General features: G+C 40.2%; 3 protein-coding genes and 1 pseudogene across 3 annotated transcripts in view; 2 read left to right on the forward strand and 2 right to left on the reverse strand.

Annotated features, from left to right (window-relative positions):
- Nucleotides 1-7558, reverse strand: part of LOC145492005 (allene oxide synthase-lipoxygenase protein-like) — a 28034-nt gene extending 20476 nt beyond the window's left edge. The window contains exons 1-2 of the mRNA XM_081471315.1: nt 7498-7558; nt 6805-7123 (exon numbers count right to left, since the gene is read on the reverse strand). The gene's annotated coding sequence lies outside the window, so the exon portion shown is untranslated. The remainder of the gene's footprint in view (nt 1-6804; nt 7124-7497) is intronic.
- On the forward strand, nt 7224-8524 carry LOC145493598 (tetratricopeptide repeat protein 28-like). Its single transcript, XM_081473087.1, has 2 exons — nt 7224-7332; nt 7670-8524. The coding sequence occupies exons 1-2, from the start codon at nt 7224-7226 to the stop codon at nt 8110-8112; spliced, it is 552 nt and encodes a 183-aa protein (XP_081329213.1). The 3' UTR covers nt 8113-8524.
- On the forward strand, nt 8496-9003 carry LOC145493599 (uncharacterized). Its single transcript, XM_081473088.1, has 2 exons — nt 8496-8631; nt 8776-9003. The coding sequence occupies exons 1-2, from the start codon at nt 8496-8498 to the stop codon at nt 8931-8933; spliced, it is 294 nt and encodes a 97-aa protein (XP_081329214.1). The 3' UTR covers nt 8934-9003.
- Nucleotides 9004-14774: 5771 nt separating this feature from the next.
- LOC145493600 (uncharacterized) lies at nt 14775-15310 on the reverse strand (annotated as a pseudogene).
- Nucleotides 15311-23405: the final 8095 nt, after the last annotated feature.

Consider the following 23405-nt stretch of genomic DNA (forward strand, 5'->3'; position numbering starts at 1 on the left):
TGATAAAGAACGTTGCTACAGTACTCCGGGAAATGATTTTAACACTTGTTTATTTTATTGATTTCACTGATAACTTACAATATAGTGGCAGTTTTAGAGATACACTTAACCAATCCTCTATGGTTTATGGCAATTTAATCATTGACTGACAAATAAAGTCAAGTGGAAATACCATAATTTCTATAAACTACTAACTGCGTGATGGCATCTCCGCTCTTCTAGCTGTGTAGAAAGTTTGTACCTACACAATATGCTCAAACTCAGCTAGAAAACCCGGAATTTCTTGAATTGAATTAGCCCAGGAAGAAATTGCGTTTAAGTTTCGATCATACTGGGAAAAAATCCATCTTTTCTACTTTGGTTGTTTGATCAATTAACTGAAATTTGCAGATCATAACACTGGTAGACAAATAAACATTACAGTGGTCGATCTAGGACTAGGTTTACACTAAAGGAGTTTTTTTGGATTCGTAAAAGTTCCCGGATTCATCAATTTTAGAGTATTCGGATTAGTAGGGGTTTACAGTGAAAGGATATTCGGATTCTTAACCGTTTACACACGACGATAACTCCGGGAACATTCATGATGGAATGGTTAACAAGCAGTTTGTTGCCTCGACAACGAGAAACAAAATGCCTCCGAAAATAAGGCTACGGGTAGGTTGAGACAGTCTGCAGTTTTTTTTCAACTCGCTGACCACGGTACTGTTGTCCATCATGTCAGGTCTCTCCAGGTATTTATTCTGGTCTTTACTTAATATCTAGAACCGTCGAGGTTTTCGATCGTGCCATCGTCGTCATCTGCGCAGTAAAGTATAAATTGGGTTTCTGAGGAGTATGGCATTACCCATTATAAAAGTGATTACCTACACCTGAAACAGCACGAGGTAATCACCCAGCGACCGCCATCAAATGGCCATCAATGTGCCTACGACTCGACTACGACTGGATCAGGTAATTCGATCTGCCGTTTTCGTTCCACCGCAAACTCAAAAGATCACAGGCGGAAAAATATCCGGATTCGAGAGAAAATCGTTTACACGACAAAACTCTCCAGATTCAAAAGTTTTCGGATTCAAAGTTCCCACTTTAAATTCCGGATTCAAAATCTCCGAAGACACGACCAAACCGGGGAGTTTTTATTTCGGATTCGTCCACTTTTGTGTAAACGGCAAAATCAATCCGGCACTAAAACGTTCCGAATTCATCACGAATCCGGAACAATTTCCTCTAGTGTAAACCTACAATCCTGGCCATAAGTTGTTGGGACACCTCCCCCTTTTGCGCGCTAAAACCCTCGATTTCAACTACGTCCTTAACGTTTTAGAACAAAAGATGAATAGAAGCAAGTGCAATTGACCCCCTCCCCCCTAGCAATGTTGCATGAAAACGAAGCTATTCTAAAGACTAGATCGGATGTGGGAAAAAAAGGAAAAATGGACACCAGAAAGTGGTTAGACAGTTGTGTTGGAACCAAACGCGATTGCTGAAAAATCGCTATTATTGGAATTAGACGTGAATATCTATCTTCTCGTCTCTTTAGTACGAGAATACTGTCCTAGGAGGCGAACAATTCTTGAAACGTGGCTATTCTGAAGCTATTGTCAAGGATTTTTTTCTTCAAGATTTTTTATCAACATTGACAAGGGGAGGGGGGTAGGCGGGCTTGCGCGGTTTTGGTCTTAAGAGAGGCTGCCTGTGAAGTCATCTGCCGTAACTGTCCCAACACTTTTGACCAGGATTGTAGTCTTAAATGAACAACGAACATCCATCTTGTTTTGTTAGCGGAAGTCGGTCACGGAAGAGCGAATTTCAATAAAATATATATATAATTTGATTAAGCAATTAGCCAAAAATAGGTTGGCCGCCAAAACCGTTTAGGGTTTAGCCTAATTCTCACCTTAAGTTTTAAGACTGAAGAAAAAACGAAAAAAAAGCATTCAGCATTTCAGTTGTTTGAAACAGAAACATTCGCGCACAATGAACTATATGTATAGTACGTGCGTAACATGGAAAGCAATCCGTCCAGCACAGTAATTGTTCAAATTAACAGCTTACCGAGACCCTCGCACTGTCGATGCCTCTTATTTATGATTTAAACTTTTAGGATTTGTTTACTTTACTTTTTCCGACTTTTTAGCCGGAGAAAAGGCACTAAATGTGTTGGTACAAATAAAAAGGTTTAACCCCAAAATCGATCCGTCGAAAACAACAAATACAAATTTAATCACTGTAGCGTTCCTTCAGATAACGTAAGGCTACAAACCAACAATATCAACATGTCATCACGCTTAACAAATGAACTTAGAACGATTTTCTTTCTAAAACTCGCTCTTGTAATTAAAATGATCAAAGAAAGAACGACAGTTTAAAACAACAGAGCAGTAACACCCGAACTCCAAGTAACTTGCTTTTAATTGGCGTTTTTAATTAACGAAATTTCCAAAGCGATGACTTTCAAAATATTAAAGTTAAAAGTGGTCCACTATGTTTTTTTTTGTTTTTTTTTCACCCAAATGTTCTAAGATAGCCATCTGCGGTTTGTTGGAAACGAATTATGTATTCACGGTCACCGCCCGCGTCATGCAATTGTTTACATTCTCACCGCGGTTCAGGCAAAAATTTATGAGAAGCACAGGCCAAGGCGGGCGACTTAAAACCATTTGCCCAGAGATATTTTTTGATTTTCAAACAGGTGGGTGTACAGTTAACCCGTAGAAAGTGTTTTTATGGCATTTAAAGTTATAGCCCATGGAAAAATATGGCGATATTTTGGTGCTATAATTCGTTTGCAACACATCGTAATATTTTGCGTTTCTGTTCGATCTCGTTTCGGGCTGAAACGAAACCTCGATTTATTTTATTTTTCGCTCAGTCATACCATGAAGACCTGAGCTGAGTGTGAAGACCATTGAAAGATTCTCAAGTAGCTGCTGTGCGACGCCCAAAGCAATCAAATTTTTAGAAAATTTAGCATAACAGGAAGTAGATTTTGAGCTCAATCGGGGCAAAATCGTTTTTGGCAAATTTCTCCCCAAAAAAGCTGCATTAGCTGAAACTAACTATGGTCCGTTTGTTTACTAGCTAGGGCCAATCTATGGGCAAAAAATGAGCAAAATCGATTTTTCGACTTGTGCCGTTGTTTGGTCCATAGTTATGGGCACTGGCTCTTAACACGATTTCACGCCATCGTGATTTGTAAATAATAAAGCTTAATTAATACTTCATTCTTTAAAAACGCCTAAATAAATCATCTCGAATTAGCAGTTTTCTGCAACAACATTGTTATTAGTTGAACAAAATATAAACCTACTTTTTACAAGAGTATTGTGGATTTATTTCAGTCGTAACTGCAGTGCTGCGATGAAGTGTCAGGTTGGTTTCAATGCATCCCATGTTAAGGAAGAGGGATGGGGGCACTAGCCTGGAAAGTGGAGTCAGACTCCTGAAGGAGAGTAATGTCAGTGTGACTCAAGCTTTGACTGATAACTGAAAGATGTCATCCTAAAGCAGACTTACAAATTAAAGCCATAAATGGTTTTATCTAGGATTTCATAACTGACAGGCCTAAACCAAGAACATAGTACGACTATATTCTCTTACCTCTCACTTGCAACATTAGTGATACTTTGTTGAGTGAAGAAGACAAGGCATTTCACCCGGAATACCCTTAGTCAAGGCCGTAGCTAGTGTAAGGCAAACCAAGCCACTTGCCTTAGCCATTTTTTCGTTTCTGTTGTTTCTTTTTTGAAGGTGAAGGTAAAACACTGCTAAATATCTAAGAAGAGAATTTTACTGTGGACATTGCTTCAGTCATATTTTTTTCTGGCTATTGCCCTGTAAGTAATGCTATAATGTTGTTGTGTAAATTTTCATCGTTCATCAGCGTGCAGATCAATAACCATTTTGCTGGAAAGGATTGAATGCAGCAATCACAAGCCCCCTTGCATGATATAAATGGTATTTCTTGATGAAGACTAGCAGTGAGCAGTTGTTGTGTTGTGATCTATATCTCTAGTGACCTCATCATGAGACAAATGATAATATCACAATTCTCATCTTATTACAATGCAAAAAGAGACGACAAGCATCCACAGGGCTTTCACATGGGATTTCGTCCACTGGGAGTTTTCATTAAACTTATCAAGGTCACTAACCTCCTTTTAAATCCTAAAAGAGCTATTTATTCCTCTTTGAGCATGTCTAGTTGAAACTGAAGAAGTTACTTATCTGTCTGGATTTGTATGCTCTTGTATGAAACATGTTGAGGTGGGTGTGCCATAACCCTTCAGGTGCCAACGAGTTGATTCATATCTGTTCTGTCAGAATATTTTTTGTTTTGAACATCTTTCATGTTTCTAATTGAGGCCAGAGTGCTTACTTGGAAACCAAAACCAGGATCTTTACATTCAGCACATGTACTGTATGTCATTTAATTTATAAATAATAAAGTTTAATTGATGTTTGGATGATGTGGTTTGAATAGCCATAGGAAGCCACATGTGAGCAAGTAAGTCAGTAATTTATCAAAATACACTGACACATTTTAAATGGGCAGGTAAGCACTTATAAATGCAGGGAATAGTATCACAAAGGATGGATAAAAGCAATTTACATTTATAATCATACAGTACTGGTCATTGTGGAAGGCGCAGTAGCCTCACGGTTAGTGCGTTCGACTCAGGAGCGAACGGTTCGGGTTCAAGTCCTGTCCAGCGACATTGTGTTGTGTTCTTGGGCAGGCCACTCTACTCTCACAGTGCCTCTCTCCACCCAGGTGTATGAATGGGTACTGGCAAATTTAATGCTGGGGGGTAACCCTGAGACGGACTAGCATCCCTTCCAGGGGGGAGTAGAAATACTCCTGGTCGCTTCATGCTACCGAAACCGGGATGACCTCCGACCTGATGAGCCACTCGGCTCCTATGTAGACTTAACCTTTGACCTTTCTACTGGTCATGAGAGTGTTTACCACAAATCATGCTTACCACAGTTATCAGGTTTAAAAATTCTCTGACTTTTCCCTGACTGAATAAATAATCACAAATTAAAATGTCGGGTGCAGTAGCAGCCTCCAGCCGCCCCTAACAGCCATGCTTTTGAATTCCACCCATTAACGACTGATACGTTTTCAACAAATTTACTTCTTTGTTAAAAAAATAATCTTTGAGATTCCAGTAATGTTATATTTTAATTTTATTTGATTTTCCTTCAGAATGTCAATGTTAATTCCGTGACACAAAATAAAATTCCCTAACCTTGATGAACTAATTTTCCCTAAAACTTTTCTGACCTGTGAAAACCCTGCAACCCATAGCATTCTAACGACGAAAAAAGCAACTACATGTCATGTAAAACGACAAAAAAAGATGAGCTTAAACGTTAAACGTTCGCTCAAAACAACTGTCAGCGAGGGCTTATAGAAGGTGAGCTTATCAACTTTTCTTACTGACAGAAGGGTGTCTGGAAAACCAGAATAACGAATAGCGAATAGTCCCGAATAGAGCGAATAGTCTCGAAAAGTGCGAATAGTGGCGAACAGTCGCGAAAAGTGGCGAATAGTGACGAATAGTCGTCAACAGTCACCGCTTTAGATCTAATATCCTGCGTTATTTAATTGTCCAAATAAGCAACAGAATTTCAGTGAATTTATTACCTTTTCTTCTCCGGACTCAGGCTAGGGCTGTCCATCGCCGACATTAAGAAAACAGAAAACACAAGGATAACCTGAAGAATTGACCTATTTACGCTTTTGCAGCGGTTAAGACAGAAGAAATCACGGTTTAGAAACACCTTTTGCCCTGATAAGCGTCTGCGCTTTTAAGCGGGAAAATCCCATCCTACGTTGCTGCGAGGTTGACTGCGAGATACTAGGTACCCTATTTGCTACGATTTGCCACGATTTGCCGCGATTTGCCACTCTTTGCCACTATTCGCTACTACTCGAGACTGTTCGCCACTATTTGTTCTATTCGAGACTATTCGCACTATTCGTACTATTCGCTATTCGTATTCGGGACTATTCGCTGTTCGCTATTCGCGACTATTCGCTATTTGCTATTCGGGTTTCCCAGACACCCCTGACAGAAATGAAAATTGTAAACATCATCTTCTGCAAACTAAAACAAGGCAAAGACTCGAAGATGAACTCTATTCATTAATTTATTACTAATCTTTGAACAGCAGTTTTCAACATATTCAGAAAGGCACACCAATCCATGTGGTCGATTCTTTCGTTGTGGATACTGATGCCATCTTGTTTACTCGACGAGTCTGATCCACTCAAGTTTATATCGACTGAATCGTTGTCTGATTCCCATGGTTCGAACTTACACGGCTGTATTTAGACATTTCTAAATAAGACATCAGGATCTTGATCTATTTTATACATCGGCAAGTCAATAAACGCCAGGAAATCCTTGAAACAAACTCAGTAATTTCAATGAAATTATTTGGTTGCGGAAATCAGCTCGCCAAATATTACGTCACAAATACCTATAATTTCGTTTCCACTCCAAGCGCGGCCATTTCTGGTTCGTTTTCATGAAGCTCTCGGAAATCGTCGGATTTTCGTTACTTGGGCGCCACAGTTCCCACAAAACTTATTTTTAAGAGTTGATTCTGCTTCATGTTGGTATAACTGACTTTTTTTCGACAAAAGAAAAATTGTCCAAGTTTCGTTGCATTTGACCTTTAATTTAAAACAATAATAAAATTTGTCTGCCCACTAGGTTTTCAAAACTAACGACCGCTTAAGGTTCAGGAAATTTTGAAAATATTCCAGTGAGTAACTAACATACTCACCTTCGTAAAGTGCTCCGATAAATTCGCGTAAATCTCTTTCCTGGCTTCAAGATTAAAGTTGTGGTCTTTTACAAGTAGCGATCCTTGAAACTTGAGGTAGCATTAAAACTGCCAGGTTTTCCTTCCAACTGTAGGTTTGTATACAAGGTACATTTACGCGTTCCTCATCTGTGTCGAGCGTGACGGTCACATGCTGTATTACTGACCATTGCTTTCCTCGAAGCCGGTTTAATCATGTAGAGTCCTCTTTAAAGGTTTGTAGAAGCACTCTTTTGGACAACTCTCGGTACACATACATGTAAGAACAATAAACGGTGATCTGGGGATCCAAGGAAGGATTGTGTTTACAACAGGTGTTTTAGTTCCCAATATCCCCGTGAGTATCAGATTACATCATTGATGCAATTGACAAGTTTGCAATGGATGCGAAATGTTCGTTCTCGGAGTTGCGAAAATCTGGTTGTGGTGATTTCCGTGGTTCGCCATTCACTGTGCGAAGATTACTGGAATGCAAAGACGACATTACAGGTAACTTACAAAGTTGCCATCTTTCCTAGCTCGTTGGAAATGTCAAAGAACACGATCTAATACTTTAATATGAGAGCTGGAAAATTCGATTTGCCAACACACCAGCAGGATTTGCCCAAATCACAGATACAATCTAGGTCGTGATTAAAAATGTAACTCACTTACCCGAACCAATGCATCAACTAATGCATCTTTCATTACTTATTCTTGTGATGAAATGACACAAAATCCAAGTACAAGAAGTCATAAGCATCATTTTCCCTCACTTGAAGACAGGACTTCCACGTTAGGTGGTAATTTGCCTCTGGAATCTCAGTTGCTCTGGTGCACATTGCAGCACATGGTAGAATGGAAACAGGAGAAATTACTTTGGCGCCAAACCCTACACGAGCATCCCAGATCCCTGGTAAGGAAGACTTCTTGCTAACAATGAGTGATATGATGGGAGTTCAAATGCAAGCAAGACTGGTTGTGCTAAGTTGCTGCCATAGTGGTCGTGGTGAGATTAAGGCTGAGGGTGTTGTTGGCATTGCACGAGCCTTCTTGGGTGCCGGTGCTCGTTCTGTTCTTGTATCTCCGTGGGCAATTGACGACAAAGCCACTCTGGAGTTCATGAAGAGTTTCTACCTTCACCTAGCGGAAGGAAAAAGTGCCAGTGAATCCCTGACCCGAGCCATGAAGTGTCTGAGAGAGTCTGAGAAATTTAGCGAAGTGATGTACTGGGCTCCGTTTGTACTCATTGGTGATGATATTACCTTGGACCTGGGTAATGGCGATTAGATGAACTTTAATATAGCTAAAGGTACATAGATGTTCGTTAAATGTTGAGATAATAAAATTGGAAACTAAGTAATATTGAAGGTTCGACTCTGGTCAGGTTTCTTTGTGTCGGATAAATAACAATACTTGGCGTTTCTTGAAAATCTGGGATGACTGATAACACGATACATAACACGTGTTTGAAAAGTGCAAACTTAATTCTGTTGGAAAAAGCTACTTTACTTACGCTGTGCGTTTGTGGTCGCTATGTTGGTGATACTATTACATTCATTGTGGTGCGGAACATAATCGGCCAACTGGTTTCTTTCCTTTTCCACTAAAAAAAAATGTATCAACTTCAAAGCTTCAGAGAAAATCGATGAAGTGATCAAACGTTATCTTCGATGGTAGCTAACAGTGTTGTTTTGTTTTGCCCTTTCAAAGACATATGCGAGTTGAATAACAGGACCAAGGAGGCCAGGCCAGAGGACTTTGTCAGGGACATAAACAGATATTACATGACGAAGGCCCCCAAAAGAGGTAGTCAAATTACAGAGACTGTTACCTAACGCTACTAATTTCCACTCTCTGTAAAAGTCTTACTCAGTCTATGAAATTGGTCAAAGGTTGCCTGAGAATATCTTTTTCAATACGCTTTGTTGATGTTTTCTCTTTCTTTGTCAGTGCCCTTCGGGTCCATTCCGGAGCTGCCTGCTGATTCGTGTAAAGAAATCAAAGCGAGCGAAGGAACACGAGCGGTCAGTGGGAATTACTGGTTAGATTCCGGGCGATCTGGGAACGCCCTTATCGCCCGGTGTGACATGAAAACCGAAAGTAAGTGAATGATATTTTACGGCGGCTATTTTAAATTGCATTGTTGCAAATAACTATTATGGGATGCTTAGGGGGCAAATACATACTAATTTGCCCCTTGAGCATTCCATAATAGCTATTTGAAACACTGCAATTCAAAATGGCCGCCGTATCTCCTAAAAGGTCCATTGTAACTTTACACACTCTAATTTTTTAATTGTTTTGTGTAGTTGCCGACTTCTGCGTCAAGCATCAATGTTCAAGCACAAAAGCGTGCGTGAATACTCCAGTGAACTATACATGTGTCTGCAAGCCAGGGTGGACTGGTAACCTCGATGAAATAGGTAAAATGTCGTTGTTCATTAAAATGCACCACGCCGATTCACTTGGCACAACAAACATTGCGTCGGCGTATGATTAGGTTTAGTAGCCCGATGGACTTGACATGGGGTGTATTGTGAGCCAGAACGCTCGAAAATGGCACAGTAGCCAGAGAGCAGTGGTGGAAGAAATCAGTTTTTTAAACGCTATTAATTGTTACTAAAAAATTCGAGCTTGAGCAGTTGAATTGCTCAGAAAAACGACCCGAGGAAGGTCAAGAACATGACAGAGCGTTGGACTCCATTCCAGAATGCATGTGTCTCCACCAGTTCCGTAAGGTAGCGTTGCGCCTGCGTGAGCTCAGCCTTCAAAGCACCACACCTGTGCATCGTAGTCAAGTTTATCACACAGGATGGGGCCCAAAGGAGGGCCGGGGACAAAGATAATTAGAGTCGAACTTTTCATTATTGTTGTTTTACGTCTCGTTTAAATTATGCATTCCACCTTGTCGTCCACTGAGGGATCGCAAAAAATGTATTGTCCAAAGTGTCTTCTACAATCTTTTTGTCATAAAATTTAGCTAAACTGGACTCTGACGTCCAACCAGTTTTCTTTAAACTATCTGACAATGGAACAACACTAAGTTGACGCTGATCTTGTGCTATGAGACTTAAAATAGATACATTCATAACTAGTTAATTCAACAGCAAACTGTTTCCCTCAAATATATGACGATATGGCTTCATACGGCTTCACATAATTTAGCAAAAGTTTGACTACAGCATTCCTGGAAAGTTTATTTCTAATCAAATACTCCCTAAGAGTGGTTACGACACATGATCTTGGCTCTGCAAATGATTTGAGCTCAATCGTCATGTCCTCAGTCCCTGGTTTCGCCTGTTTAACATATTCCTCCTGTTAACAGCTGCAGCAGCCTGTGTTAGTGTGACAATATCGGAAGTTACAAACAGTTATGAAGTGGATGCCAGGCATGGTTCGTGGCCCTCCAGTGGTTTCTGTCGTGTTCTTCATAAGGACGAGATCAATGCCGGGGACCCATACAGAATGACAGTTGAACTAACGAATGTGATTGGAAGTGCTGGCGTGAATTCTGGTCACCCAGGAGTGACGTACAACGCTATCAACGAAACCAACTTTGATTTTGTTTACTTCAGGTTAGTTCCCGGTGGTCTTTAATTTACCGTTTAGCAAAACACTGGCCTTGTTTCATGAACTTTCTGTTTAGCATTTAGAGAGTATGAAGGGTGAGAGAGTGAATCCTCCATAGAGGCCTCACTCCAGAGGTAATCCCCATCAAGTTATTTTAGATCACTCCTGGTTTCGAAAATCCCACTGAGGGTCTAGAAATAATCTATTCTCTGACGAAGATTTTACTCAAGGAAAAACCACAACACACGACGCCATGTTTGTTTGGATGCTGCGAAGAGTTGAGCTTTATAAGCATTCAACTCTGTTGGCCGCATCGTTAGATCAAATGAAAAACGTTTTTCGTGTCTGCTTATTTCCTGTAGGCTACACACTTCCGATGATTGCTTCCAACTTGGTTACGTTTTAAACGGGAATCCCGTATTTATAAGGAAAGGCTCGTGTCCCAATGGTAGGCCAAGCGGGGGAGTTTGGTTCATTGTTCGTGTTGAAGTCACTTCAGATAAAAGTGTCAATATCTACCTCAACGACGACCTTGTGACGTCATTGACAGCTCATTTCAACACAAGAGGCCATGCAGGAGTTTTGGTGGCCAATGGCTATTCTAATGTTATCCAGTTCAGAAACATTTGCATAATTCGAACTAATTAGCAAATAATTACCATATCAAGGAATTACTCACACAAGTTCATTGCGTCACGCCATGCTAATGACGTGACGTTAAAACAAAGAAGTGCACAATACTCAACTAATCTACAAACTCGAAAAATCATAGTAACGTTGTACCTTTTCAATTGATGACAATGACAGTAAACATACCACTAGCGGGAACCTTGGCTAAAAAGCAACTTTCTTCCAAATCAGAAGTTGTTGGTTGTGCGAAATTGTTTCAGCTATTTGAGGTCGATAATTCTTTGCCTGTTTTGAATACCGGGTGTTTTGCTTCTGCCATTTTAGGATTTCCAATTTCCCACGCGCGCGCCGCCGTGGCCGGGTTGAAGTCACTTCATATGTACCACAACGTTAATCTTTTGACGTCAGCGTCCACGACCTTAGAACAAAAGGTCGTGGAGAGGTTTTGGTTGCCAGTAGCAAGAGTAATCCAGTTCAGAAAATTTAGCATAATTCACACCAACTAGTAATCAATGAATTACGTGCAGCAGGTGATATTAAGATCGACTCGATTTGTTGTCTAAAAAATGTGAAAGAATTTTCAAATATCTCGAGTACTGTAAATTCTTAATTTCTAAAGCCTGTATCAAAGGAGAATGTCACTCCGGAAAACGATTTCTTTGCTGTTGCTAATAAAAACCTCGCACAAAGTTTAGTCACTCACCGAAGTTTCAGCCTCTAAAGTGCAGATTTTTTCTTATAAAATTTGTATCCAAAAAAGCCCAAAGTTCGACATCGTTGCCGCCATTTTGAACAGTGCTCAGCAGCCAGGCCGCGTTTTCGTGACGTTATTCCGTCCAAGACGTTTCGTCCAAGTGTCTTCCGTCAAGCCTTTTAACTACCAATCCGGGCTATGGCTGTTCTGAAGCCGTATTATTTTAGGCCAAACACGCTCCAAACTCCAAGAAAGAATGCAGTGAAGATAGGGAAGTGGATAATCGCTGGAAAAAAAAAAAAAAACATTTTACTGACCTTGTGAAGGATGCAAAGTCAGTTGCAGGGTTTTCTCCTTCCCGCAAATTTCGTGTCCGACGGAATTACATCACATAAACACAGCCTGGCTGCCAAGTACAGTTTAAAACGACGGCATCCGAAGTCGCCACTTTCGAGACGAATTTCTTCAGGATAGCGGGCACTTAAGCGGCTGGACTTCGGTGAGTGAAAAACCTGAATGTCTACTTACTATAGACGAAGACAAAAATATAAGTTTTTTGGAGTGACCTTCTCCATTAATGATAAATTGGCTTGCCCTAAACCTCGTTACCATGGACATGGAAACGACCTTGAACATATAATTCTTTGAAGTCTCTTTGGGGTTCTTCATTTTTAGTGAATGAGTTGAGTCCAGGAGTGTCAGTGGTTCGTCTTGTGTGATTAGGGAGCTTAAAGCAATGACGACGACAACGCTAGTAAATACCAATTTGTATTTTACCCTCAAATAGTTCAATTGTCTAGATGCGTTCAGAGCACCTATCGATCTCAAAACTTGCTCAGGCTAAATATGTAATGCCAACGTTGAACTTCAAATGTAAATACGAAAAATTAGCTGCCGTCGTTTGCGTTCTCCAATGTACGCAGATCTCAGTCATTCAGTTTTGTAATCCTAACCGAAGGAAAATAGATATCTTGAAGCTCAATTAACTAACTGTTCACATAAGTAACCACGTTTTGTTTTGTCATTTTTTCTTGCTGAAATGCCACATTTAGATATATGTGTGATATCAAAAGACTGCACATAGAAACCTCAGTTGAGGCAGCCTTGGCTGTTTAGCATACTGTACTGTAATATCGCATTTTAGGCTGTACGAAATTGTAATAAAAGACATCCAATTAATCATTTAAAACTGGAGAAATAGAGTTTCAAGATTGCACATTTAAAGTATCAACGTTGAGACAAACTAAATTGCGAGTTAGGATTTCGAGTTAGCATTTCGAGTTGGATTTTCGAGTTAGGATTTCGAGTTGGATTTTCGAGTAAGGATGTAGAGTCTTTTTGAAAGCACTAGGTGAAATTTAAAAAAATGCAAACTGTTTTGATGCCTTTTGTTGGCAGTTTGGGACCACTAAACCGCATATTACTTAGATGTCAATAAAACAGCCTGTGTGTGCAATGAGAAAAGTGAACAAAAGAAACCAATCTCGTCTTCTTTCTTCACGTCATTATCACTGCCATGTTCAAGGTCTTTCTTGAAGGGGGCTTGATGTTAAATCAATGACCATCTGTAAAAAAACGGCTAATCTGAAGAATTTTTGCCACTGTGAAGAATGTTGGACCTGCAATATTTGTTTAATCAGGGAACAGAGTTTTAGCTCCTGGGATAGGGATCACAATATTTGTTACTTTTCATTATTACGCCGGATCTGGGATCAGAATTGTCAATTCTGATGGTATTAGAAAATCAGTTACATTGGGACAGAGAGAATTTGCACCTCGTTACATTGACTCCCATAAATGGCCGAAAATGTTTCTTCTGCCTCTCTATATTTGGCACTTCCACCCGGCCCTGGATATATCAAGTGCTTCTGAAAACAAAATTCTAACCAGGTAACAGTTCTGCGATCACATATAGGTTTTGTCTGGTGTATAATTTCTCTTGAAATCAAACATTATTTTACGAAAGATTTTAAAGGTTAAAACCCCGGCCGATTTTACACGCAAATGAAAAGGCACTCGAAAGTTAATGAATAATTCATAACTAAGCATTCATTGAAGTGTCAGCTGTTGTTTCCAGCCCAAAATACAGTGACGAATGCAATACTAGGGTAGATTAAACGAGATTGCCCTTACCGATCTGCCATCCTCGTTCTCCTCCATCTTGAAAAGACCTCAAGGCGACAACAAAGTACGTTGTGTAAAACCACTGAAAATTTATTGGAAACCCCGCCAAAAAAGTCCTAACTCGAAAATCCAACTGAAAAATCCAACTCGAAATCCAACTCGAAAACCAATTCCAAATCCTAACTCGGTAACTAGGCAACCTCTTCGGAAGTTGGAAGAGGGGCAAAAATTTATTTCAGTGCCACACAAGAATTTTCGCTGTTTTTGCTGTATATTGCATGGATCACAGTCAGAAAGAACAACAGTAACAGAAGAGATTTCGCTTTCTCTCGCCTCTCAGCTGTTGTCGCACCATTTCTTCAACCCGCTTAACTCCTGACAATTCTTCCTACTCCTCACATTCTGTGCCAATTTTAGCACCTTTTACCTTATGCATCCGTTAGTTTGTCTTGCAGTGTCTAGGATAGCCAAAATATTTTTAAACGTCATCACTTCTACATGCATTGCGTGCCGTTTAGTTCTCATTGTGTTGGCAGGACATCTTCGATCTTTCTTGTATACTCGTACAAGTTGTGCAATGAGTAAAAAATAATAACTTCTTAGTAACCTAGCGCGAGGGCCGAACTGGGGAATATTGGCCCGAGGTCGTGGCAGTACGGACCGAGGGTAGCGAGGTCCATACGAAAACGACCGAGGGCCAATATTCCCAGCTAATACGAGCTAGCTAGTTTAGTAAGTAGTTTATTTTCTGGCCCTTGCGCCATGCTTGTTTGTTTTCTGTTAGAACGTACTTCCGGTCACTTGAATTCAAAGGGCTTCCGCCGTAAGGTGTTTTTGTTGACGCGAGCAACTCAGAAAGAACAAGCTACCACGAGTTTGAAAACAAATTTATTGAAATCATGTCAAATATAAAAAAGACTTCAAGACGATTTTATAAACAAACAGAAAATTGAAAACACGCGAATTCTCCCGCTTCAAAAAGAGCATCTTCTTCGTTTTCGTCATTCGCCTTAGCGGCTTTGCGGCTTGTTTAGTTCCTTTGCCGTGCTCGTGAACCAGTGACTTGCGCTTCGCAGCTAGTGAGCTTCTCGATTTTTCAAACTTATTGTCCTTGAGTATGTTGGATGAATATTCTTTCTAGAAACTGGAAGTTGTTGCTAGTTAGTGCTCTTCTCCATTTTTCCTGCGTATGTTCAGAAAAAATTTGGACAAATGGTGGTCAAGCTCCGACGCTGTTAGGCTTCCAACTCTTTCATTTGTCATACCGTTAGCTTCCATGTAGCGGAGAAGAGTGTTCATAACAGTAGCCGTCTTCTTATTTGTGTTTGAACTTTTCTGTTGGTTCATATAAAAGTCGTCTATGCACTCCTGAATTTCACTGATCCCTGTTTCAGCGTCTACACCAGACGTTTCCAGATCTTCAGGATAATAAAATTCGCTCGAAAAATATTCGTCTTCCTTGTTCATGTTGTAAGCTCTGTGAAATATCAGTCTTCTAGGTAGTTTCTTTGCGAAAAATGAGAGTATTTACTCGTTTTCGTTTCAAAGTTTTGGTTGCAAATTTTAATTTGCCGGCTTTCGAAAACAAAAAATACACAGTGTATGACCGTTTCCATGGAAACGGTCTGCATGACGAAATCCCGACCAAGAAAGAACCAATCAGAAGGCTCGGATTTCCCCCGAGACTACCTTGCCATGTAATAAAGTTATTGATTATATAGACACGAGTGTTTTACTGGAAAATACACCAGTCGTAAAATTCATACGAAACCACATCCGGGACTCGGGTGGCGTATTTTCCATATCCTCAGATAGATAAAGATAGATAGATAAACTTTATTTAAACACGATAATAATTAAAGCTAAAAGCTTGTGGGGTCGTGTATTTAAATTTAACTTTGCTAAAAATTTAAAATTACGATTAAAATGTTTAGATTACAATTCCTAGATTTACAATAAAATTAATTATTTAATTAATTATTTCACTAGTGAAGATGTCGATTACTTCACTATTATCATGGTTGACCCTTAAACTGTCATTAAATTTGTTGGTGTATGATCAAAACATCTTCGGATCTTCCTCGAAAGTCTTCGGTAATCTTCGGTTATCGTCAGAAATCTTCGGTAACCTTCGGATATTGTTCGAAAATGTTCGTGTGGCCATCGGACAATTTTTGGAGAATCTTTGGAAACCTTCGGAAAGTGGTCGGAAATCTTCGGAAAATCGTCAAAAACGTCGTTATCAGTATGTCTATCATCAGGAGCCATAATCGGGGACGGAGACCGTAAGCGCGCGCCATTTCTAGTATTGGGGCTGTACCTATGATATGGGACAATTTTTCTATTTTTAGAACAAATTGCGCCATCATGTGAGGCACACGCGCGTACATGCTGGATTTTTGTGGATGTAGCGCGGGGAAATGGCGTCCGAAATTACCGAAATGTTTGATGCTTTTGGCCCACAAATCAATACGTTCATGTCTGTTGGAATTTTGTTTCAGTATTTTCGTCGTAAGCTGCTCCAGTTTGAGTGAAGTAAGACAGTGTCGAATTTAGTTATGTCCCACTTAATATCACTGACCAGGTTGTGTTAAGCTGCTTCTTTTACAAGAGCTCCACATTACTCCACTCTAAGTTTCACATATGTTGAAGAGTAACAACTTTTCGATAACACAGCCAAAAAACTAATTGGATATATTTGGGTATAGCAGCGTTTCAAAGTTTCAATGTTTCCCTCCTCTTGCCACATGCTTGCGACAATTTCGCCAGAGTCCATCTCGCCCGAAAAGTAAAAATAATAATAATAATAATAATGTCAAGTTTGAGTTTCGCCTGAATTGTAAGCAACGATCGATGTTTTATCAAGGCCCAATAAGTGATAATAAAGTTTATGTCTGTAGATGCTGCTCAGTTTTGTTTGCGTCAAAATCCAATAAATTGTCTGTTGTCGATGAATAAGAGCGCCCGCCGATGCGTGTTTTGTACACTGTCAATAAAACATGACAAATTGGACTCCCGCACTTTCGTGTGAAAACGTACATCGAACTCATATAATATCTCTAGTTTTTTTTAATGATAAATGTTTGAGAACATATTAAAAGCTTAGCTGAAAATATGTGAATACAGCAGAAATAATGAGCAAAGTTACGATGACGCTTTCTTTAATCAACTCGAATAACAATGTCGATTTTTTCGTTGGTTGAGTTATCAAAACTTTTTGTCTTTTTACTTTCGCATTGTAAAATTTCACTATGTTAAAGAAGCACACATGATGTTAGTAGCCTTTTAGCGTTGGTGAAAATTGTTGCAGCATCTCAGCACAAAAGCCAACGAAAGAAATCTTTGTCAGGATTTGTTGACAATATGAAAACGCCGACTCGGATTTGAAAGTGCACGCGCCGCGGCCGCATTATGCAAATGAGCTACTTAAAGTACGCGTCAGACTTTCCTTTCAAAAACTTTTGCAAACTCGCCAAACAAACGGCAGAAACAATAAGAAACTATCAAAAACAGGGTTTGGTTATGATTAAGCATTGTTTGGGAAACTAACAAATTAACTCGATACCAGAGTAAAGAGTTTTCTTGCATAACATTTCGTTTCAGAACAAACGCGAAATCTTACTCGTACATGTATAACTAGCGCGAAATTGAAGTCTTGTTTTCGACTTACCTTTTCCATCAGCTCAGAGCATAAAACTACATATAAGGTCCTGGTTCTTATTCCCTGCCTTATTCCCTGCCATCGCTGTGAAAAATCTGAAAGAGAATCTCGCAACTCTCACCATCATGACAACATCCACGAGAAAGCCCCCGACATGTGCGTGGCTCCGCGCGGATATATGACGTCAGGATGGCGCAATTTGTTCTAAAAATAGAAAAATTGTCCCATATCATAGGCGTGCGCGGATCCCAAAACATACGGTCTCCGTCCCCGGTTATGGCTACTGGTTTGAATGATCTCAAACTACACAAAACATTTTTCAGTTACAAACATTTTTCTACGTGGAAAATTGATACTTCGGTTAACATTTTGGAATGCATTCACCGACTTCCGAACAACACGGCCCTGATTACAAACAATGCTTAATCATAACCAAACCCTGTTTTTGCTAGTTTGTTATTGTTTCTGTTTGTTTGGCGAATTTGCAAAAGTTTTTGAAAGGAAAGTCTGACGCGTTAAGTAGTTCATTTGCAAAGTGCAGCGCGTGCACTTTCAGAGTCGGTGTTTTCATTGTCGACAAATCTTGACAAAGATTTCTTTCGTTGTCTTTTGTGCCGAGATGCTGCAACAATTTTCACCAACGCCAAAACGCTGCTAACATTATGTGTGTTTCTTTAACATAGTGAAATTTTACACTGCGAAAATAAATAAATAGACAAGGAGTTTTGATAACTCTACCAACAAAATCGAAATCGTTATTCGAGTTGATTAAAGAAAGCGTCATCGTAATTTTGCTGATTATTTCTGCTGTATTCACATATTTTCAGCTATATATTCTCAAACATTTATTTCACACGAAAGTGGGGAAGTCCAATTTGACATATTTTACTGACTGTACAAAACACGCATCGGCGAGTGCTCTTATTCATCGACAACAGACAATTTATTGGATTTTTACACAAACAAAACTGAGGAGCATCTACAGACATAAACTTTATTGTCACTTATTGGGCCTTGATAAAACATCAAGCGTTGCTTACAATTCAGGCGAAACTCAAACTTGCATTTATTTATTTATTTATTTATTTATTTATTTATTTATTTTTACTTTTCGGTCAAGATAGACTCTGGCGAAATCCTCGCAAGCATGTGGCAAGAGGAGGGAAACTTTGAAGTCCTGAAAAGCTGCTATATCCAAATACATCCAACTAGTTTTTTGCTACGTTTTGGAAAAGCTCTTAATCAACATATGTGAAACTTAGAGTGGAGTAATGTGGAGCTCTTGTAATAGAAGCTGCGGAACACAACTTAGTCAGTGATATAAAGCGGCACATAACTAAATTCGACACTGTCTTACTTCACTCAAACTGGAGCAACTTACGACGAAAATACTGAAGTAAAATTCCAACAGACACGAACTTATTGAGTTGTGGGCCAAAAGCATCAAACTTTTCGGGAATTTCGGACGTCATTTCCCCGCGCTACATCCGCAAAAATCCTCGCAGCATTTGCGCGCGTGTGCCGTACGGGATGGCGCAATTTGTTTTAAAATTAGAAAAATTGTCCCATATCATAAGGGCAGCCCCAATACTAAAAATGGCGCGCGCTTACGGTCTCCGTCGCCGATTATGGCCCCTGTTCAAACTGAAAACAGAGGGCCAAACAATATAAACAGAAAGCCTAACCGCAAAGTTACAAAACTCTAATCAAACTTCTCGATTATCTTGGGTAAGCTTAATTGGGCTTTGAAAAATTAATCTGGTCCAGGAGCTGCGTTTTTAGGCCTGGCTAAATCGTTATATTGCTGTTAATTAGAAAGTTGTGTTGTGAGTATTGTTAGTATAATTTGTTAGCAGCTGTAGTATTGTAAGTAGCGTCGATATTTTTATATGGATAGCTATAGCTTGTAAGTAATGTCCATATTGAATTATAAGTAGCTATGGCTTATAAGTGGTGTCCATATTGTATTGCATTTTAAGTAGCTGTGGCGCTGTAAGTAAGGTAAGTGCCCCAATAAAATTCAAATAATAATAAGATTTTAATAATGAAAAAATCTTCGGAGCCAAGTGAAATGTGTCTTCCAGTCCATGGTTAGTTGTAAGTCTGCGAGTCCGTTGAAACTTATATGATTGGTCAGATCGGCCGTTGTGCCATATATAGTAACGCCCCAACATTAATTTTTTACCTTCCTATTAACCCCGAAAGTAACGCCCCAACCCCCACCGCCCCTCGAAAGTAGCGACCCTTTGAAGAAGTCACTAGAAGAGAAACTCTGATCTCAAGCGCAATACAGATGGATCAGCCTGGCTGTCGACTGTAACAACTTGACGAGTTATGTCGAGGAAAAGGTTGTTGTTATTCATCGTGGTAGATACAATAATAAAGTTTATTATCGTTTGTCACACGATGTAGATCGCGACGTTTCGACAGGCGATAAGGTCGACTGATTGCACGGTATCATTTATATCACAAAGGTCGGCTGTGATTGGTGCATTTCGATCCTCCAATTGTTCCATTGTTCCGACGAGTAGCTGTTCCCTCAGTGGTCCGCTGTTGTACCGTTCTCCTGTTGTTGTGTTTTTTGATCGTGGGCATCCATGCTTCAGGAATTTCAATTCCACTATCCCTGTTGATGTTATTAGGGTGAAGTCTTATGTGAATAGCTTCTTTGACCCTACGTGTGTACCAGTGAGGATCTCGATCAATAAACTTGACCTCATTCCAGATAGGATAGTGGCCGGTCTCGTGGGTGTGTTCAGAAACGGCGGAGGTCTGGGTACGGGCGAGTCGTATATCCCTGTCGTGTTCTTTGATTCTCTCCTGCATAGATCTCCCTGTTTCTCCGATGTAGACTTTGCCGCACTCACAGGGAATCCTGTAGACAACACCATCTTGTTTAGCCGGGTTGACGGTGTCCTTTGGTCGCACTAAGTGTGACCGAAGTGTCGTGTCGGACTTGAAGACGGTGCGAATGCCTTGTTGTTCTAGGCAGCGGCGGAGAGACTCCGAAACTCCTTGGACATAAGGTAAAACGGCGGTGGATTTAAATTCCGCGACGGGCTCTCTTCTTGGGGTTGTTCTTGCCTTTGTCATCTTCTGTACAAACGAGGAGGGATATCCGTTAGAAACAAGTACAGATGACAGATGTTTCTTCTCTCCAGCGATTATTGATGGTTTGGTCACGAGACGAGACGTCGCGATCTACATCTAAAGTGACTACGTCGTGTGACAAACGATAATACACTTTATTATTGACGAGTTATTTGTGATTTTCTTTCGAACTCAACTGAACGTTTCTTTAAAAACTATGATTTATAAGCTGAATTTGCCTGGCAGCAGGGTAAAATAATACCGTTTATTATACGGTTAGTGTTTGTAATCGATATAACGCGTGCTCTGATTGGCTAGTTCTAGGGCATTATTTTCCCGTAATGCCCACGGGCCGATTTCGGGCCTGCAAAACCAAAGCAAAAAGCCATATAATAAACAACTTATTAACCTCGAACGTTCGGTCTTTACGGGAAAATCTCAAACCTCGCCCTTGCCGTATTAACCTCGCAATCGCTCGGTCAATACGGCAAGGTCTCGGTTTGAGATTTCCCCGTAAAGACCTCACGCTCGGTTAATAAGTAGTTGTTAATTAATTGCATTACGACCATGATACTTTCGTCCAACAGTACCAACATTTGAGACCCATTTTGTTTCTACAGTTTGCTTTGTTTATGTAGGTAGTTAGTAACATATATAGACAGACATTTTAATTCCATGTTACGGGTCTGCATTTGTCTAAAACGACTGTGAATTACCGTACAAACGTTTTTAAACCATCCGAAAGTAACGGTCACACGGAGGAATCTGAAAGTGACGTCCCCTTTTGCCTGCTAAATCTGAAAGTAACGGCCCCGGAATTCTACGGTACTACGAAAGCGCAGAAAGAAAGTAAACACTCCTCACAAATGAAGAGCAAAAATGGTCAAATGATAAAATGCTTATTGACTGAGTGAGGTCGGGCCTGGCTGGAAAATATTTGGTTCTCGGTCAGGACGCACGGACCTCACTACGCGGTCCGTACGTCCTGACCGAGCCAAACATTTTCCCTCCGGCCCTCCCACTCAGTCAATAAGTGAAAAATATTTTCAAAATAAAACGCACTTTCCTAAAAGTGTTGTTTTGGCCCAGAGGATCAGAGGCGAAGCTGAACTGGCGATGGTAAACATTAGAGGGCATACTGCAGAAACACCTCATACGAAAACTTTAAGAAAACAAGATATTTGCAACAAAAATTGAAAATGACCATTCAAAACTCTTCAAAACGGGGAGAAAGAGGGGGGGAGGGGGGGGAGGGGGGAGGGGGGGAGGGGGGGGAGGGGGGGGCGGCCGTCCAACGGGCTCATGGTATCTCCTGTCTTAGGCTGCGTCCACACTACGCCGGAGAAATTTGAAAACGGAGGTTTCACTGTAAAAGCGCATCAAATGTTTTCCATCCACACTACGCGTACGCTGGGCAGGGAAATTACATGATAATCGTGAGGTTATTATTTTCAAAAAGTTCCGTTTTTAAATTCCTCCGGTTTGAAGAGCGTTTTCGTGACGTATTAGTTTGGAACGTAGGCCTAACCGTAGAAATAAAGGCAAGGTCATGCAATTTAGTTCCAAGCTCCTAGAATTCAAACATAACCACTGCGTTGTTCAGAATCAAGCCTATGTCGGTCAAAATCAATGTCTCGATAGCTCAGTATCAAGCCCTTCTAAGTCCAAAACGACCTCTACTTTACTGACTAAGAACGCGATAACCTTGACCAAAGCGCTTGTCGTAATCTTTAGCGAACCCTCGCTCTAAATGAAAGGCAAGGTCTTTGCAATTTAGTTTTAAGATCCTGGAACTCAAAAATAACCTCTGCGTGATTCATTATTCATAGTCAATTGTGTGTAAATGTTATCATAAACTAGGGTATCTAAAAGATAGTAATGCTGCGGCACATTCTGTTGATAGAGACATATTTAATGCCATGATTCATCTATCTGCGCGTATCAAGACTTAAATTAACTGTTATTTCTCAAAGTGGTGTCAAATCGTGGTGTCACTTAAAATCTGTCCTTGTATGCATCAACTTCATGCATGATGACGCATCGATGGCGAGGTGTGACAAAGGATCGAGACAAAAAAGCACATTGTTATCTGAAGTATGTTTAGACATAAAACGATACACATCAGCCTCCCCTTTATCAGATCGCGAAAATCGAAAGACGTGGAAATTGTAGGAGCAGAAATCTAACTTATACATTCTGTACTGGTACGCATTAAATATCTCTAGAACTTAACAGACTGTGTCGAGAACGTGTTCATCGCGGTGTGTGAAAATGCTCAAGCTTTAGCTTAAATTCATGTTTCGATGAAAAGGAATAGATTGCAGCATATATGAAATCAGCGTGTTCCACGGTTTTCGTTTGTTTTAATTATTCTACAGGCTTTAGTAACGACGATTTCTCTTCATTTAAGAATTCGACGAAGGAGGCGAGATTGCTGAGAAATGACATACTAAGATTAAGATGTCACAATTAATCGTCCAGTTTACAAACTTTCACATACCGCATAGCAAGAGTTGTAAAAGTCAAGCACGATCTCCTTCACATCGCTTTACAGGTAAATCAGAGCAAACTTTCTCAGTGGAATCCATGCGAAAAAGGACGACGGCTCGACCAGTATGACATCCCCTTGTTGTTCGAGGCGCAATGCACTCCGGTAAAAGTGGCGCAGTGCAGTCTGGTTAACTGCAATGCATTCTGGTAAAAAGTGATGAATTCGAGAATTCGTACCCCCTTCTATATATTCTTCTTAAATCCTGATTATGTTGCTGCTCGCTCGCTACGCTCGCTCCGCGGCTAATCACAGTGAAAGCC

The sequence above is a fragment of the Orbicella franksi genome, chromosome 7, assembly GCF_964199315.1.
Source record: "Orbicella franksi chromosome 7, jaOrbFran1.1, whole genome shotgun sequence".
NCBI lineage: Eukaryota > Metazoa > Cnidaria > Anthozoa > Scleractinia > Merulinidae > Orbicella > Orbicella franksi.